The sequence below is a fragment of the Zingiber officinale genome, chromosome 4A (assembly GCF_018446385.1).
Source record: "Zingiber officinale cultivar Zhangliang chromosome 4A, Zo_v1.1, whole genome shotgun sequence".
Lineage (NCBI taxonomy): Eukaryota > Viridiplantae > Streptophyta > Magnoliopsida > Zingiberales > Zingiberaceae > Zingiber > Zingiber officinale.
Genome location: NC_055992.1, coordinates 3,275,337 through 3,291,108, shown reverse-complemented (window position 1 = coordinate 3,291,108; position 15,772 = coordinate 3,275,337). Strand labels below are relative to the sequence as shown.

Below are 15,772 nucleotides of genomic sequence, written 5' to 3'. Positions count from 1 at the left end.
CCCCGCATTGCCAAACTCAATCAACTCATTTAGTTCACTTAGGCTGACTAGCTGAATCAACCCGCACGATCCAAATTAGCCAAACTAATACATTCAGTTGGGCTAATCAAATGTGTTACTTCGAAAATAAAATAACAAAATAAATATTTATAGAGTAAGCAGAAAAAATCACTCATGGATTTAGGATAACTATTTATATATATAATACAGTAATTATTCATGCAACTTTATGCAATTTATCATTCTTAAACATCCACTGAAGCACATAGAAACAATGTCCTGATTAAGATAAACAGTTTCGACGAGGAGACAAAGGAAACGATATTGAAGATTATCTATCCATTAAGCAAACTAACTCTGTTACAGTTGTCCACAAGTATTGACAAGTAAACCCACAGGGCTCCCGGAGCGCTTCAGAATTCTTCAGTCCAATGTTCCAGTACTCTCTTCTCAGTCTCTCATGCAAGCCACTGACTAAGAAACAACCCGGTGTCGTGATGAGCCAGGAGCCAGAATTAGAACTAGTCGTGTCCTGACGAAAGAGAATAAGCTTCAATCTTAGTTAGGACGTTGCGCCATGCATCTGCTATATCGTTAGCAAGCTTTGCTTGTCCCTTAGCAAATAGATGGAAGGCCAGTCCCATTTCTGCAGTCTTCTGTTCTTGAAACCGGACTATTTCTTCGTTCATCCGCTTAATGATAGTCTCAAACCTTCTTGTTGCTTCTTCGCTCTCTGCTTTCAGCTACAAGAATAGTCAAATGAAAGGTCACCATTTAAAGTTCCATGTATGAGAGGCTTGTCGTCTCAGTAGGCGCACAGGATATAGGTTTTACCTCTCTGTACTCGATCTCTGCTTCCCTAGTTTTGTCAGAGCGCATAAGGTTCAATTTTTCTCTGCATAAAATCAAATCAGGCATCACTATTCACCATATAAACAAAACAAGGGGGGGAAATTACTTTGACCAAGTGTTGCATTTCATAGAACCTAGATGGGGATTCTTAAGCCAGAATTGCTTACTATTTAATTCAGTTAAAAAATAGTGAACTGGCAACTAAGGAGAGGAGCGATTTAGAGGGCAAAGTTCACATTCCACTTGAAAAAAATTTGGTCATAGACGAAGCATTGTTCAGTAAACATACAAGTTGATCTCCTTTAGCTTGGTTGTTTCAGTCAGTTCACAATGCAACCTGAAAGCATTGGCCCTATGAGAAAAAGAATCCTGCTTTAAAAAAAAAAGGATTACAATCATTCCCATTAAGAATAGGACACAAGCCATCATTACAGTTTAAATATTTTCATGGTTTCAATTGAAAAAGGAAGGTAAAGTACATCTTTTCTGAGACTATTTCACATAAAGGCCTTTGCAACAAAAACAAGTATGGGATTAGATTCCAAATGTCCAACATGAAGTATCATTTGATTATCTCGAAAGACTAACCTTAATAGACTGTACACATCTCACATAATCTTTTAATGGTTCTTCAAAATTCATTAAAAGGTTGTGTGCCTGGAAGAAGATAAAGTGTATCATAACATAACAGCTGAGCAGAAACAGCATGCATATTGTTTGGATGAAAAACTGATAAAAAATATTTGAAGTGATCTCAACAATGCACCTCCTTCTGTAACTTTATTGACAATAATTCTGATTTTGAACCAAGCTCTGCAAACACCTTCCCAAGAGAATCTCCTTCACAAGCGCCTAAGAGCTTAATCGCCTTCCCAAACTCGGACAATGATTGACCCAACTCTATGATCAAAGAATTAGCCAACGCATACAATTACATCCAGCTAAAGGCATTCAAACAGAATAAAGAAGTAGCACTTGACAGATTACTGAAATATAAATGCTCAAAGACATCACCTCTGTGCCGCTTTACAAGACGAACAGCCTGTTTTTGTGTCTCTGTTAGATGGTCTTCAAGGCCAAAGATGTAGTGCTTTAGCTTCTCATACTCAGGATCAGTCTCTTCAACAGGTTTTTCCTTCCCGAGGACAACATCAGTTACCTTTGTCTGTACATCCTATAATTAGGAACTTTTAGATAATTAACTAACACAGAAAGTAGGACAAACAGCAACTAATTTTTTTTTTTTACTAAATCTACCAAACAACTAAACAAGGGAAAACAGTGAAGCACCAATAATAATGGAAAGAGAAAAAATTAACCAAAGGTATTAATTGATCAAACAGAGAATCATGAGTGTAAATATATTAATAGAAGTTCGAAGAAAGCATATACCATCAAGCCAAGGATTGTGAAAAATTCTCTTTCAAAATTTGTGTCTTTCTGGATAAAATAAGATACCTTGAACATTTGTAACAAATCAGCAGGCTTCTTGAAAATTCCAGTCTCAAACGACCTTATTCTCTCCATTGCCTGCACACATGTCCACACACTTGATCATTTTCTTTCCAAACCAAATGTTACTTAGGAAAAAACACAAGAGGATAATTTGCAAATAGAGGCAACCCATATGGATAATATTTGGCCATTGGTAGGAGAAAAAGAGAAATAAAAGCAAAATAGAGAAATAACACAATTACGCACACATGCAGTGTGCGTATTAAATGAATAGATGGTTATAGTGCATAATTCAAAATTCAGAGAAAGTAACAATTATAGAAGGCAACCCATTTTCTGAAAAAAGAAAACCTTTTGATTGGTTCCAAAGATGGGTGGGTTTCTCAACAGCTGATAGTTACAGATATCAGAAGGACTACATGATGGCAACATGCCAAACATTATAAAGTTTAGGGTGAAAGAAGCAATAATGGCATGGAATTAGCGACTTTGTTTTTCTAAAATAGTGGCATTCACTGAAAACACAGGGGGCATGCACCATGTATACAGTAGCTCAATCTTGGACATTAATAAAAAAAGATGGTTAAAAATAAAAAACAAGACGACGGGTGCAAGGATTGAAGGTATATGAAACTAGTCTAAATTTATGGAAAATATAAATGTATGCTTTATACGATAAGTGAATTCGGTAATAAAGGAATGGTCAAAGTTTCTAATAAATGTAATGGAGGATAGAAGAGGATTATAACTGTTAGAGGTATTGGGTTCATTAGGTATTAGGTGTAGTGGATTTAGTTCCACATTAGTACCTTCTAAATTTTAAATTTTTTTCATGAGTTTATATTCGTTCAACACTTACTCTATAGTGCATGCAATATAATATTTGCTTTCCTCAAATTCTATATGGTAGGAGAGATACCCTTTTAAGATTAGAATTTTTTTTCCCAAATTACCTTCACAGGGAGGTCATTGGTGTCTGTTCCTCCAACAGCAAATTTGATCCTGACCTTCTCTAGTGCTTCAAAGATGTCCACTGTATAGGGCATGTGACCAGGGCAAGATAAATGTCATGAGCCCTTGACACTCGCAGTCCCAATCAATTTCCTGGGGAAGCAGGTTGTGGTAGAAAAGAAACCTCCTGAATCTCACCATCTGCATATGCTCAATTGCATTGTTGCATGCAACTCATGCATAGACAAGACACAATGTCCCTTACCACCATGTTGGGTGTTAGAGCACCACCTCCATTGTTGTCCATTCACAGTTGTGAGTTGGTGCCTCCTAGATCATGGACACCACTTAGATCTTTTGTCATTCACTTCCATTAAAGTCCAAATCCTCCTCTCTCTCACACATCGAGAGTTCTTTTACCTCATCTTCTATCATATCTAGCAGCATGGCACCCTCTTGCATTGACTCATTGCTAGACAATGTTGCCAAGGAAGCAAGCTCTCACCTATAGTGATGCTTCTCTCGACTTTTGTCACAAGAGCCTGGTAAAAAGTTCTTGTTCATCTTTTTTCCTTCTTAGACTCTCACTAACCCACCAGATCTTCTCATCTTCTCCTATGGCTTTCTCCAATGTCCTATACTTATTTTGCTATGTCCAACAAAGAATTGATCATGCTATTCATCTCCAACAAGGATTTGAACAAATAAAATATTATATTCTCATTTTGTTAGATAAAACAAAGGGTTGGAATTTGATATCCCTCCTTTTTCCTTAAGCCATGAGTGCTTTTGTTTTTCCTCAGTCTATCGCATGTTGTATATACCACTTCACGAAGAACCCCACTCAAGCGATTAGTTACATTAGATTTTTATTCATTCTCACTTCACTTCATCCTTCACAGAGTCACTTCATCCTTCACAGAGAACTTTGTGTCATGATCAAAGGCATTGTTGGCTGTGTGAATCTAAGTTCAAGGGAAGCATCGGCTGCATGCTTCAGTAACTCCTTAAGTTTTGTTTAGCAAGCATGCAGATGAAATGTTTATCGTTTAAATTCTGCTTACATGAACTTTTTTAGTTTATGTAACAAGCTAGATAGTATCTATCTTCTAATTTAAGAAGTGTTAAAGATGTATAGTGGATTCTGTTTCATATTAGTACTTCTAGGTTTTAGAATTTTATCATAAGTCTCTCTCTATATGTGTAATGATTATTTCATGATGAATAAAAAAAAGGCAGCCCAGTGCACGAAGCTCCTGCCATGCGGGGTCTCGGGGAAGGATAAATTGTACGTAGCCTTACCTTGCTTTTTGTAAGAGGTTGTTTCCAGGATTCGAACCCGTGACCTTTTGGTTACAAAGCAATAAAATATTTTCTTTCCTCATATTCTACAATATCCAAGACTGAAAACTTCTTCCAATTTACAATCAAGATATACAACAATACAGAGTTCCATACCTCTTCATCTTCTTCCAGGAAGGTTTTCAAGTCTTCACTTTGCTTCAGTTCAGGGTGTGAAGCTATTCGGTTCACAAAAATGTCTAAAGCCTGACGCCTCATCTCAATAAACTCAGCACTGAAGCGGAATTTCTCTGGATTTTATCAGGATATCAGACAACAAACATATTAGCAACCAACTGATCATATAATTAATTAATTGCAATGTAGAAAGACTGCTTTACCTAAATGGAAATTTGCTCGCTGGATAAGATTTTATATAAACCTCAAAAAATAATATGTAGATGCAAGGGGATTTGAAGTAAAGTTAATATTGCCATTCAGTTCACAATTTAGATAACATAACTTATTATAAACCAAAATTTTCCATATTAAATGCAAAAGGTCTCGTACACTTCCATAAAAAATTCAAAATACAATTGTGTCATGGACATGCCAATTCTACATGCCATACAATGAAGAAGTTATTTATGTCAGAAGTGACTCAGTTATATTACCTACAGCACTCTTCTCTGGAAGAGGTGGGATGAATATGCCTTTATACTTATCGGCCAGTTTATCGTGCAACCACACAAAGTCACTGTATCGGCGAATCACAATTTTTTCAGGGCCTTGGAATTCAGGTAGGTTTGTCTGCAAAACATAGCCATATTACAGTGAAAAGATTAAAAATATAAATATGTTTAAAAAAACGAAAACAGCGTTCTGTGACAAAGATGATTAGCATCTTTTTAGGGTTTTTTTTTTTTGTTGCGAGATATAAAAAAAAAAAAATCAATGATATAGCATTCCCACTTCTTCAATCACGGCATCGGTTGCGAGTATAAGAACATAACATGTGCTGAAAATCTAAAAAAAGGTATGGTAAGGACGATCGAATTCATTAACTAGACCAATACCCAAGTAACCCAATCCAAGACAAAGGGAGCTGCTATTCAGAAGGGGAACTCATGAAAATAGAGGTTTAACCTTGGTAATGACCCGATAAGAGATATAGGCCTGGACGCCATTTCCCAACTTGACGGGATCGGTGACGGAGATAGAGAGAAAAGGAGCCCCCGACGGCGATCTAGGGCTCTGCGAAGATGATTTCTGTGGACCGATCTCCTGCTACAGAAAATTTCACACGCTTTAGAAAAAGCCCAAATCGAATCCCAAATCAACATCTCCAAAGATCAAGATCCAAGATCAATAAAATAAAACAACAAAAATTACCGGAGGAATCATGCTTTCGGCGTAATCGGAGACGAAAACCAGCTGCTTCAAAGTAGTACTCGAGATCCCGGACGAGGAAGGAATGCATTTCTGTGGGATTCACACAGAGACCTATTCGTCGCTTAGTTGGGTCGGGCCGGGCCCGCAATTGGCTGAACCCGGTTCGGTAGGGACGAAAGTGGCTAAACCGACGGACCAGATATTTCGTCCAAATAAAAAAAATATATTTGTGAAAAAAATATCAGAAATTTTGTTTGTAAATGGATAAGAACTTTAAAAAGTCTCTTTAACAATAATTAACCAGTTACTTAATTAAATAATTACTCAAATTAGATGTATAAGAGCGCCACGTATCGAGTGGTGGGGCCGGCGTGACAGCGTGTAGCCAATAGAAGCTGCCGGGTGGTCGACGGACACGTTTCGTATGACAGGATGGAGTTCCAGCGAAGCTTTCGGTCGATGAAATCGCAAGGGCTGTAGATGCGTTGCGCAGGGCCCCACCGCCGCCGCCCAGCGCCGACATTCCCCACACCGTCAGCCGTCGGATTCGGCCTCAAGATTCTCTCGGCCGACGTGGGCTCGCGCGTGCGCTGCACGGCCGGTGAGCGTATCCGCCCCCGAACTTTCCAACCGACTAGTGAAACGTGGTGCCCGGTGACGCATCCTCCCCACGCCCTCCCCCTGTTTCGGCCGTGTGTAAATAAGAAGCAACGCCCTCCGCTACGTTACCTCCACCGTGGAGCACGGGAGCGGTAGCAAAACAGAGGAACCGATGGGAGAAGGGGAGCTGATGTCAATGTTCCGGCGGCAGCTGGGAGCGCCGCGGCCGTGGACGCGGGGCGAGGACAAGGTTTTCGAGCGAGCGCTGGTGCTCTACCCCGAGGGCACGCCGGAGCGGTGGTCGGTGATCGCGGCGGAGCTCTCCGGGCGGAGCGCAGTGGAGGCGTGGGAGCGGTACCAGGCGCTGGTGGAGGACTGCCGCATGATCGAGCGGGGGCTGGTTGAGGTGCCCGATTGCTGGGACGCCGAAGGGAGCGACGACGGCGAAGAATCATCCGACGGAAGCGGCAGCGCGCGCCAGCGGGTACTGCAGGCAGGCCGCGGCAGGGGAGAGGAGCGGAAGCGCGGGATTCCGTGGACAGAGGAGGAGCACCGGTGAGTGCGCTGATTTTCGTAGTAATTCTCACCGGCGGCGGCGATCTAGACAGGATCGTCGGTTAGTGATGATTAATTGCGTTTGCTCTTTGTTTCTCCCACGCTTCTACCAACCGAAAAGAATGAACAAATGGAAAAGACAAATATTATCAGAAGGAGAAAGGTACTGATCGGTGTGTGCTTGTGGATGTGCTCAGGCTGTTTTTGGAAGGACTGGCGAAGTACGGAAAGGGAGACTGGCGGAACATCTCGCGGTGTGCGGTGAAGACGAGGACGCCGACGCAGGTGGCCAGCCACGCCCAGAAGTTCTTCATCCGGCAGAGCCAGAACAACAATGGGGGGAAAAACAGAGAGGGTAGCAAGAGAAAGAGCATCCATGATATCGCCAATCCGTAACTGCAGGAATTCAAAAGTTGAACGTGTAACGCAGTCCAAATTAGTTGTGTTCCGATAAGTGTAAATACACCAGTGGAAATTAGATGGCTATGTCGTCGTCAATTGAACTTCTTCTTCGTCAGTTCGTCAGTTTAATTTGCCTACGATTTGCCCTTTCCTTTTTCGTGTTCTGCGTTTCATCTATAAAATTTAATGAATCCCACGGTATTAGAATCGGTATTTTGGTTCAACCAATTCAATTAGAGTGACCTATTTAATTATTAGCAGACAATTGGATGGCGTAAGCGTTTACCAGCTTCATGTACAATTAAAGTAGGCAGGTATCTTTCATGCAAGCATAGTCACCATCCACTTCAGTGGCTCGCACGTGTGAGATGAAGCCTCTTGGTGTGTCGTCTTAAATGATGGAAATTAATCTCCGGGATTATGATATCGCGATAGATTCATAATTTGAATTTAGTTATGATATATTTGTAAGAATTTTTTTTTCAAATGAGAGACGTAATCAAAGGACGCTGGGCTTCTAAGCTGGCCGTCGTGTGCGCTTCCCGATTTATCCTGATGACTAATGGGAAATTTTTATGTGATCGAACCGGTCATCCAGAAATAATCAATGAGACTAATTAAGATTATATATATTTTTTTAAAATGGATGGAGACTATGCTTACTGCTCAGAAATAATATCTATATATTCCAAAAGGATTAGCAAAATTTTCAACACAAATGCGTTGTGTTAAAAGAAAACTAAGGAGGCTCGGCTCAACCTCGGCTCGAAATAATGAATTTAAATAAAAAATAAACTGCGAGCTGAAACAATAAATTTAAATGAAAAAATACGCTGTATCGGTTGGGTTCAAATCTTTAACCTCTATTTATCTAATGAAACATTTTAATCATATATAAATACATCCTTAATTTATTATTTAATTTTAAAGTAAAAATTATTTTAAATATTAAAATATTAAATTAGTCAAGGATCGACGAGCTATCGAGCCAATATTAAATGGGCTCGAGTTCGGCTCGAATATTAAATGAGCCGGCTCGAGTTTGGTCAACTCTGAGATTGAGTCGAGCTTTGATCAGTTGTTCGTGAGTGGCTTACGAGTGACTTGACTCATTTGCATCCTAATCGACACTGATTAAGATCGGAAACCTCACTTTCTCAATGTCATTAAAATAAATTAAAAAGCACTCATAACAAATGAGTAGTCTAACATTCTTAAATCAACCGTTAATTAAAAGAAATTCTTACTTTAATTCAAAATGAGTGACATGGAGTCAAAAAGGGTGACAAATCCTTGAGTCTTCTATGTAGGAATGTAAACGAGCAGAATCGATCCGAACAATATTAAGCTCGAGCTTGAATTGAATTTTTATCACAAGGCTCGAGTTCGGCTCGTTTTGGAATTATCAAGATCACGAATAGTTCGAGGTCGACTCGTTATTAGCTCAGTTATCATAATTAACGAACCTAACTGTTCATTTTTTAGCTCATTTAAGGCTCGTTTTATAGCTCGTTTTGTAATCTTGTTAAACGAGCTTGAAAACTTATTTGAATAAAATATTCAACAAACCTAACATTTAAAATAATATAAACTCATTGAACATCATAAACTATTACATTAAACTTCCGAACTCAATGCATCATTGAACATGTTCGCAAGCCTTTTAATCGAGCCGAGCTCGAGCCCAAGTTCATGAGCCTATAAACAAATATGTTCTCGAGCCCTTTAAACGAGCCACTTGAGCCCAAGTTTACGAGTCTATAAATGAACATGTTCTCGAGCTCTTTAAATGAGCCGAGCTTGAACCCTTTAAACAAGCCGAGCTCGAGCTAGTGAGCCTATAAACGAACATTTTCATGAGCTCATGAGTCAAATATCCTTGAGCTCGAGCTCGACTCAATAAAACTATCGAGCTCGAAATCAAGCTCGAGCTCGACTCAATAAAAAGATAAACGAACAAACTCAAATAAACTTTTTACTGGATTGAATTCCGAATAACTCATGAATCATTTAATTCATTTACATCCCTACTTCTATGTATCACCTTCAAACTTTGAATTCGAAGTTCCAGCTAATTGTTATTCCTCTGCTTTTTAGCCATTAGTCAATCTGACGTTGCATCCACTCGGTTTTTTTTTTTTTTTTTTTACTATCTGAAGATAAGCCATTGGGAAGATGAAGATATTTTGTATGCTGCCAGTGGATTCACTTTTTCAAAGGACATGGTAATACCATACAAGCATCACAATGTTCAAACTTAAGATGGTAGTATCAAGGCATTGATTTGGTTTCTGGTTTCATAGCTTGATCTCTTATAGAAATTATTACCACAATAGAACAGTAGAATGTGAAAGAAAATACACTGACTGTAGCTGATGATAATCTCAAAAGTTCAAAACACCTACCTGTTTTAGTAGACTGAACAAGCTTGCTTATGTTGGCCTATTGGCAGAAAATTCAAACAAACAATATGATTTCAGAAACAAAGGCCACAAATAATGATAATAGCGCATATGCTACAATCCATGAAAATAGCTGTTGCTGCTTTCTGAAACGCCAATAATGCATCCACTGCATCTCCTACGGTGTTCGTCGAACCAGACTCGTCTCTTCCAGTTCTAACTTTTTCTTTCTCTTTCTCAGCTTTGTGTTGTGTTGTCATTAGCAACCATAGAATGATGGTTATATCAGTGAGTATTGCCAGGAACAGTGGTCTAAAGATCAAAATACTATTCGCAACACCACCACCGAGAGTATAACCTCGATTCGACATGATAACTAAAAGAGCAATGATAACCGCACAAAGCAAGCGCTTATTTTCAGAAGCTGAGATACCTCGACTAACTTGTTTTGATGAGAAGGGCATCTGCTTCTTCACCTGCATTGTGGAAACAGTTGGGTATGCAACTTGTTGAGATGAACTCTCGAACACAGAAGTGTTTGGTGTCATTGTATCCCTCTCTGTCTGGAGTGTCTTAACTTGATCATTTCTTCCTGGTTCAGTTGCACCATCATCATTTTTTGTCATATCACTAGCAAGCACTTTGTAAGCTTTAGGACGTTCATTGCTTCTCACACTATTTCCTCCCAATTCAGCCATTCCACTTGCATTTTTGTGGTCGTTGTTGCTTCCATTTTGGCCAGATAAGTGATCATTTGTAGCATGGACCTCAGTGAGTGGACCAACTACAATAATATTTGCAGGTATTTTCACTTATCAAACTCCATGGATGACCAGAGGCAAGATTGTTAAAAGCAATGCTTTGAAAGTATAGTACATATCAGAAAGACAAATATTATTGCATACTCGCATTATTAATGTTCGCACAGCAAAATCTCAGTGGTCAATAAATTGCAATTTATTCGAATATACTTCTTCATGGCTATGTATTCCATTAATATGGACAACATTTGACTTCAACAATACACCAGTAAGAATCTGACCTCTAACAGCTAGGATACAGACTTGTAAATGTTGTTGCATTAGCAGTAAATATACACAAATTAAATAAATTATAATCTTTTCAATTCAACTCCCTTCCCTTTTATTGTTCTACATCAAACTTCTTAGATAAATATATGAAGCAGTATGATATCCTCAAACAATATACAAAATCTTCATTAGATCCAATTCCCCCTTCCCCAAAAACTGAATCCTGTTTGCTTCACATTATAATAAAGGTTAAAGGCAATTTATTCTCCCAAGCAGCAATACTCTTAAATTAATCATAATAAAGGTAAGATCAAAGTTAGTCTTGGTTCCAATTACGAAATTTAGCTATGAAGCAAAGTAACCTTAGAGTTGGAAAGTGGGGACCTAGGTTTGATGATCCATGCTAATTCTCTTTAACTATTTGCAAAATAATAGCGCTGCGCTTAGAGAACATGGGATTTCTCGGATAATGTTCCTGGTTTTTTAGTAACGGAAAAACATTGAACTATTTTCCTTCTACTTCAATTCATTTCTTGATCAACACAGACAAACACCTTATGTCATAAATTTTTTCCAAACATAGAATCGTGGGAATTATTAAGTTTATTCTTACAGAAGCATAATGGACTTTCACAATGCTTTGTTCAAACCTTGAGAAAATGAAAAAAGAAAAAAAAAAAAAACTGCAGTATTCCAATGGATCATCAATTCTAAACCACTCCCACCAATAAATTATGTTCATAAAATTTACTATCTAGTAAATGTAAAAGGGCAAAAATCAAGAAGGCGCGCTTTTTTTTTCCAAATCATCAAAGGGGCGCCCCACTTTGATTTTTATCAAAAGGGCATCCCACCCCGCGTAAAATGACACAACTATCCTTCAATACTATTCCCATTATTATCCTGCCTATATCTCCTGCCTAAATCTTAAATCGGTCGGATGCGTTGTGGCCACTACGAAACTGTAGCTACTACACATGTTGTAGCAACTATGACTTCGTAGCTGCTACAACTACAACAGTTGTAGCTTGTAGTTGTATTAGCTAGATTTTGTAGCTACTACAACTACAAGCTTATAGTTACAAAAACTACGATTTCATAGTTACTACAACATGAAAAATAACCTTAATAAAGAGGACTAAAATTCTTCAGAGCCTTCAAAAAGACTTTAAACGACATTTTTAAAGCCTAAAACCGGGCCCTTATGAGCTACACCCAATAACAAATATATTGTGCATTCCATGGTTCAACCGAGTCAAAAGTTACGACCTCTCAAAACTTACTTAACATTCATGTTGTAGCAGCTACGATTTCGTAACTGCTACAACTGTGTGGCAACTACGAAACCGTAGCTACTACAACTGTGTAGCAGCTACGGGCTGGTAGCTACTACAATGCACCCTCAGTTCAAAATTTAGAAAGGAAATATAGACGAGATATAATAATGGGAATGGTATAGAGGAGGGTAGTTGGGTAATTGTAAATGGGGATAGGGCGCCCTTTTGATAAAAAAAAATTAAAGTGGGGCGTCATCTTGATGATTCCAAAAATAAGGGGCGCCCTTTTAATTTTTGCCCAATATAAAAGGACAGTGTCTTTTATATTTTCACATTAGTTCTTTTAAGCCATAGCACTTTTACTTCCTAGTTGAAGCTAGAAGATGAAACCAAATGTCCAGGTTATTCAAATTGTTCCAAATGGGTTTCCCTCCCCAAAGATTAAATATATGCACAACTTCATTAGTAATATAAATGAATCTTACCTGTGGTTAATGCCAAAGAAAGTTAAGAAAACAATAAAAAAAAAAAAGAATCTTCTAAAAGTTAGGTGTTATCAATAACCAGATACATTATCTTTCCGAAAGTGTTAATATTGAGATTTTAGAGAGAGAAAATAAGAACAGGAATAAGAGATGATGATTGATAGTGAACATTTTTGTATTCTTTGGTTCTATCTCTTTATATACAGATGCAAATCAGTCAATGACCACTATAACCTTTTACAGTGTATCTTTATGTATAACTATTAGGGTTCCTCAGGTACAATATTTGCTACACATAATACACGATGAATATAGATTATAGGGTGTTGCAGTAGGTCTTATGTTCATTGGCTACAATTGATTATCTTCTTCTCTCTCATAGCGTACAGCATTGATACAATGTAAAATTGATGGTTTAGAGAAAGAAATCAAGAACACAAATAAGAGATAATCATTAAGAGTAAGAGACAACCAGGAGATTAGTCAAAATGTTTCTTGGACGATTGTATTCCATGGTTCTATCTCTTGATATTCAGATATAATTGAGCGAATGGCACTCATAACATCTGACAGGCTAATCCTTAGTTATAGCTACCACCATTTCCTTTAGTGCTGCTATGTGTGATTAAATAGGGAGGCTTGTTCGAATACAAAGCCTCTTCAAAATCTCGACAAAAAAATAGGGAAATGGTGTTTCTGCTAAGACCGATGCTGAAAATGGATCATCACATACAGAAACCATCCCAATTTCCAATTTAGGACTAGAATGACCCATTAAGAGAAGAAAAAAAAATTTGAATTTGTTGAAGAATAGAAAATTTAAAGGTAACCCTAGAATTGCAACTCAATAACCCGCATGAACCCTATTAATCGAACCCTAAGAACGATCCACATGAAAGCTATGAAACACGCCAGAATCTTTGCCGCATTGATCAAGTAAGAAATCAACCTAAAGAGAGCAAATAAGGAGCGGAATAAGAGGGCGGCAGGAGAAGCGAGGAGCATACCAGAGGTGTGTGGATCTCCAGAAGCGGAGGTGGAACCGGGAACCGATCTAGCTTGGCCGGAGATGAAGGCGAGGCGATCAGATCCGCGTTCTAAGATCCTTCGCCGGCGAGACTCCCTTGCGCTCTCCATCTCTCGGCCTCTCCTCCCGACAATCAACACGAACCAAAATTTATCTACTTTACCAAAACAACCCAGGATTTTAATGTTATTAAAATATCCTCCTATTTCCCATTAATCTGGTCAACGCGATGCACGAAGGCTGCCTTCCCCGGCTCATCGTCAACCCATTTCTTCGCGACAGCACGGCCACGCCGTTTTCAAATCATTTGGACCCTTTAGAGGTTCTAACCAAGGAGCACGGAGATCCCTCTTGATCGAGCCAAGCAAGAGGGTAATGAATGGGTCATTCACCCCTTGAATGGACATAAAAAAATGACTACTATCGCGTGCCTTTTTAACTGAGAATCAAACCTTAAATATGTTAATTATCTATCATAGAGCTTAACTATCATTACCCGGAGCCCTATCCTTTTAATATTGATTCCATCTTATATTTAATTTTTTGTGAGAATTAAAAGAAATAGCGCTTTTTAAATCTTGTAAAATTAATTTATTTTCCGATATTTTAAATGTATTTGAATGATTGAGTGGATTAGAGAAGCACATATTTGTTTTTAAAAGAAATGAGTATTTTTAATAAATACGAAAGTATAATGCATGTTTTTTTTATAGTACGAAAACTAAGAAAACGGAAAGAATTATAATACAGTGAAAACCTTCCCATTACTCCTCAAAAAAAAAAAAAAAATTGTTCAGAGCAGACTGGCCGTGACATTCATTTATTGAAAATAAAGGCTATTTATTCCAAAGTAGGATTCATTGAAGACCCATTTACTAAGACAAACAGTGCCCATTTACTAGCATCACTACGCGCTACGCGCCGTTGTTTATTGCAGTCTCACACACCTCACCGTCGATCGAGTTACATCACTCGAATCAATATATGGAATAATTTAAAAAGAAACAGCATTTAAATGCCATCAAGATTCTCTGATCGAACCGGAGTCTTATCTAATTCAATTACACGAACCAAACATTGACCACCCAAGGAATGTAACCAATTCAACGACGAGGATGGTGGTGGAGGATGAGGATTCCTCCTCCTCGTCGCCGCCGTCAATTTCACCACCGAGCTCGTGTGTGTCATTGGAGGAGGAACAGAGGGCTGTGAGGCGACATCGATGGTGCTCGCCGGGTGCCCTCAGTGCCTCATGTACGTGATGATGTAGGAGATGGAATCCAAATGCCCCAAGTGCCAAAGCTCATTTTTGGTTGACTTCTGATCCTGTCCGAAAATCGATAAAATGAAAAATTAAGGATGTTATGTTCCCGTTGATCGTCTATAGATTCTGCTCCGATCTCTGTTGATGTTTGGATCCTTCTTTATATAAAGTTTCTATAATGCGCGTGCACACTTCCCAAGACGAGCATATTTCTCAAAATTTTTCCTAAAAAAACTTGTCAGTAAAGTGTCCCTGACACAGTACCTTAATAGGCCGAACATATCTCTAAAGTGATAGTGAAAATTTTCGTCATACGATCTTCTGGCTATTCTGTCCGGTGTCGGCGGCACTAACTCCCAAAAGGATATCATGATAACAGAGTATATTACTAGGCCGAGCAAACTAATCGTTCGGCATGGAATTCGTTATTCTTGTGTACCGCCTGCTCAGCCGGAATTCCACTATGCTTATGTTACGTCCGTTCGGCCGGAACATCCCTATGCCTACGCTTCGTCCGATCGGCCGGAGCTCCACTGTGCCAACGTCGGCTCGATTTCTACATATTTTTTCCTCTAGTGTCCAAAACTTTTGAGCTTCGGTCATTTGTCATCTCTCCGTGTCAAAGACAGGATCAAACCAGAACCTTCTTCTTCCGATTGGGGCATGTTTGTCCGACCGGTCGAAATTATCTGAGCATTGATTTGATCGTCAAATCGGCCGATGATATCTAAGCGTTAACCATCTTGACTTTGATCTTTACCGTGACGACTATCCTCCACAGGATAGGATCTCTCCTTA

At 38.8% G+C, this 15,772-nt stretch overlaps 3 protein-coding genes across 5 annotated transcripts; 1 reads left to right on the top strand and 2 right to left on the bottom strand.

Annotated features, from left to right (window-relative positions):
- Window positions 1-212: 212 nt before the first annotated feature.
- On the bottom strand, window positions 213-6,091 carry LOC121969286 (sorting nexin 1-like). Of its 3 annotated transcripts, none has more exons than XM_042519287.1 (11): window positions 5,932-6,091; window positions 5,686-5,826; window positions 5,214-5,349; window positions 4,717-4,850; window positions 2,311-2,382; window positions 1,867-2,026; window positions 1,619-1,752; window positions 1,441-1,509; window positions 1,142-1,221; window positions 835-895; window positions 213-743 (listed from the first exon to the last, which is right to left on the bottom strand). In XM_042519287.1, exons 1-11 carry the CDS (start codon window positions 5,941-5,943, stop codon window positions 522-524), a joined length of 1,221 nt encoding a protein of 406 aa, XP_042375221.1. In that variant the 5' UTR covers window positions 5,944-6,091; the 3' UTR covers window positions 213-521. The 3 variants fall into 3 exon arrangements, with proteins under 3 accessions (XP_042375221.1, XP_042375223.1, XP_042375222.1); XM_042519289.1 differs by having other exon boundaries at window positions 1,867-2,017; XM_042519288.1 differs by having other exon boundaries at window positions 5,686-5,823; window positions 5,932-6,089.
- A 502-nt stretch (window positions 6,092-6,593) lies between these two features.
- On the top strand, window positions 6,594-7,701 carry LOC121969288 (transcription factor DIVARICATA-like). Its single transcript, XM_042519290.1, has 2 exons — window positions 6,594-7,086; window positions 7,284-7,701. The coding sequence occupies exons 1-2, from the start codon at window positions 6,704-6,706 to the stop codon at window positions 7,480-7,482; spliced, it is 582 nt and encodes a 193-aa protein (XP_042375224.1). The 5' UTR covers window positions 6,594-6,703; the 3' UTR covers window positions 7,483-7,701.
- A 2,082-nt stretch (window positions 7,702-9,783) lies between these two features.
- Window positions 9,784-14,030, bottom strand: LOC121969285. The gene is made up of 2 exons (XM_042519286.1): window positions 13,691-14,030; window positions 9,784-10,674 (listed from the first exon to the last, which is right to left on the bottom strand). Exons 1-2 carry the CDS (start codon window positions 13,818-13,820, stop codon window positions 9,965-9,967), a joined length of 840 nt encoding a protein of 279 aa, XP_042375220.1. The 5' UTR covers window positions 13,821-14,030; the 3' UTR covers window positions 9,784-9,964.
- Window positions 14,031-15,772: the final 1,742 nt, after the last annotated feature.

Bases quoted from the DNA above. Each gene is read 5' to 3' on its own strand.
- LOC121969286 (XM_042519287.1), bottom strand. The intron at 5,350-5,685 runs GTTAAACCTCTA...TATGTTTTGCAG, and splicing joins CTTATCGGGTCATTACCAAG to ACAAACCTACCTGAATTCCA. The intron at 1,222-1,440 runs GTTAGTCTTTCG...TTTTTAAAGCAG, and splicing joins GATGTGTACAGTCTATTAAG to GATTCTTTTTCTCATAGGGC.
- LOC121969288 (XM_042519290.1), top strand. From the start codon at position 6,704: ATGGGAGAAGGGGAGCTGATGTCAATGTTCCGGCGGCAGCTGGGAGCG. The intron at 7,087-7,283 runs GTGAGTGCGCTG...GGATGTGCTCAG, and splicing joins TGGACAGAGGAGGAGCACCG to GCTGTTTTTGGAAGGACTGG.
- LOC121969285 (XM_042519286.1), bottom strand. From the start codon at position 13,820: ATGGAGAGCGCAAGGGAGTCTCGCCGGCGAAGGATCTTAGAACGCGGA. The intron at 10,675-13,690 runs GTATGCTCCTCG...ATATTATTGTAG, and splicing joins TGGAGATCCACACACCTCTG to TTGGTCCACTCACTGAGGTC.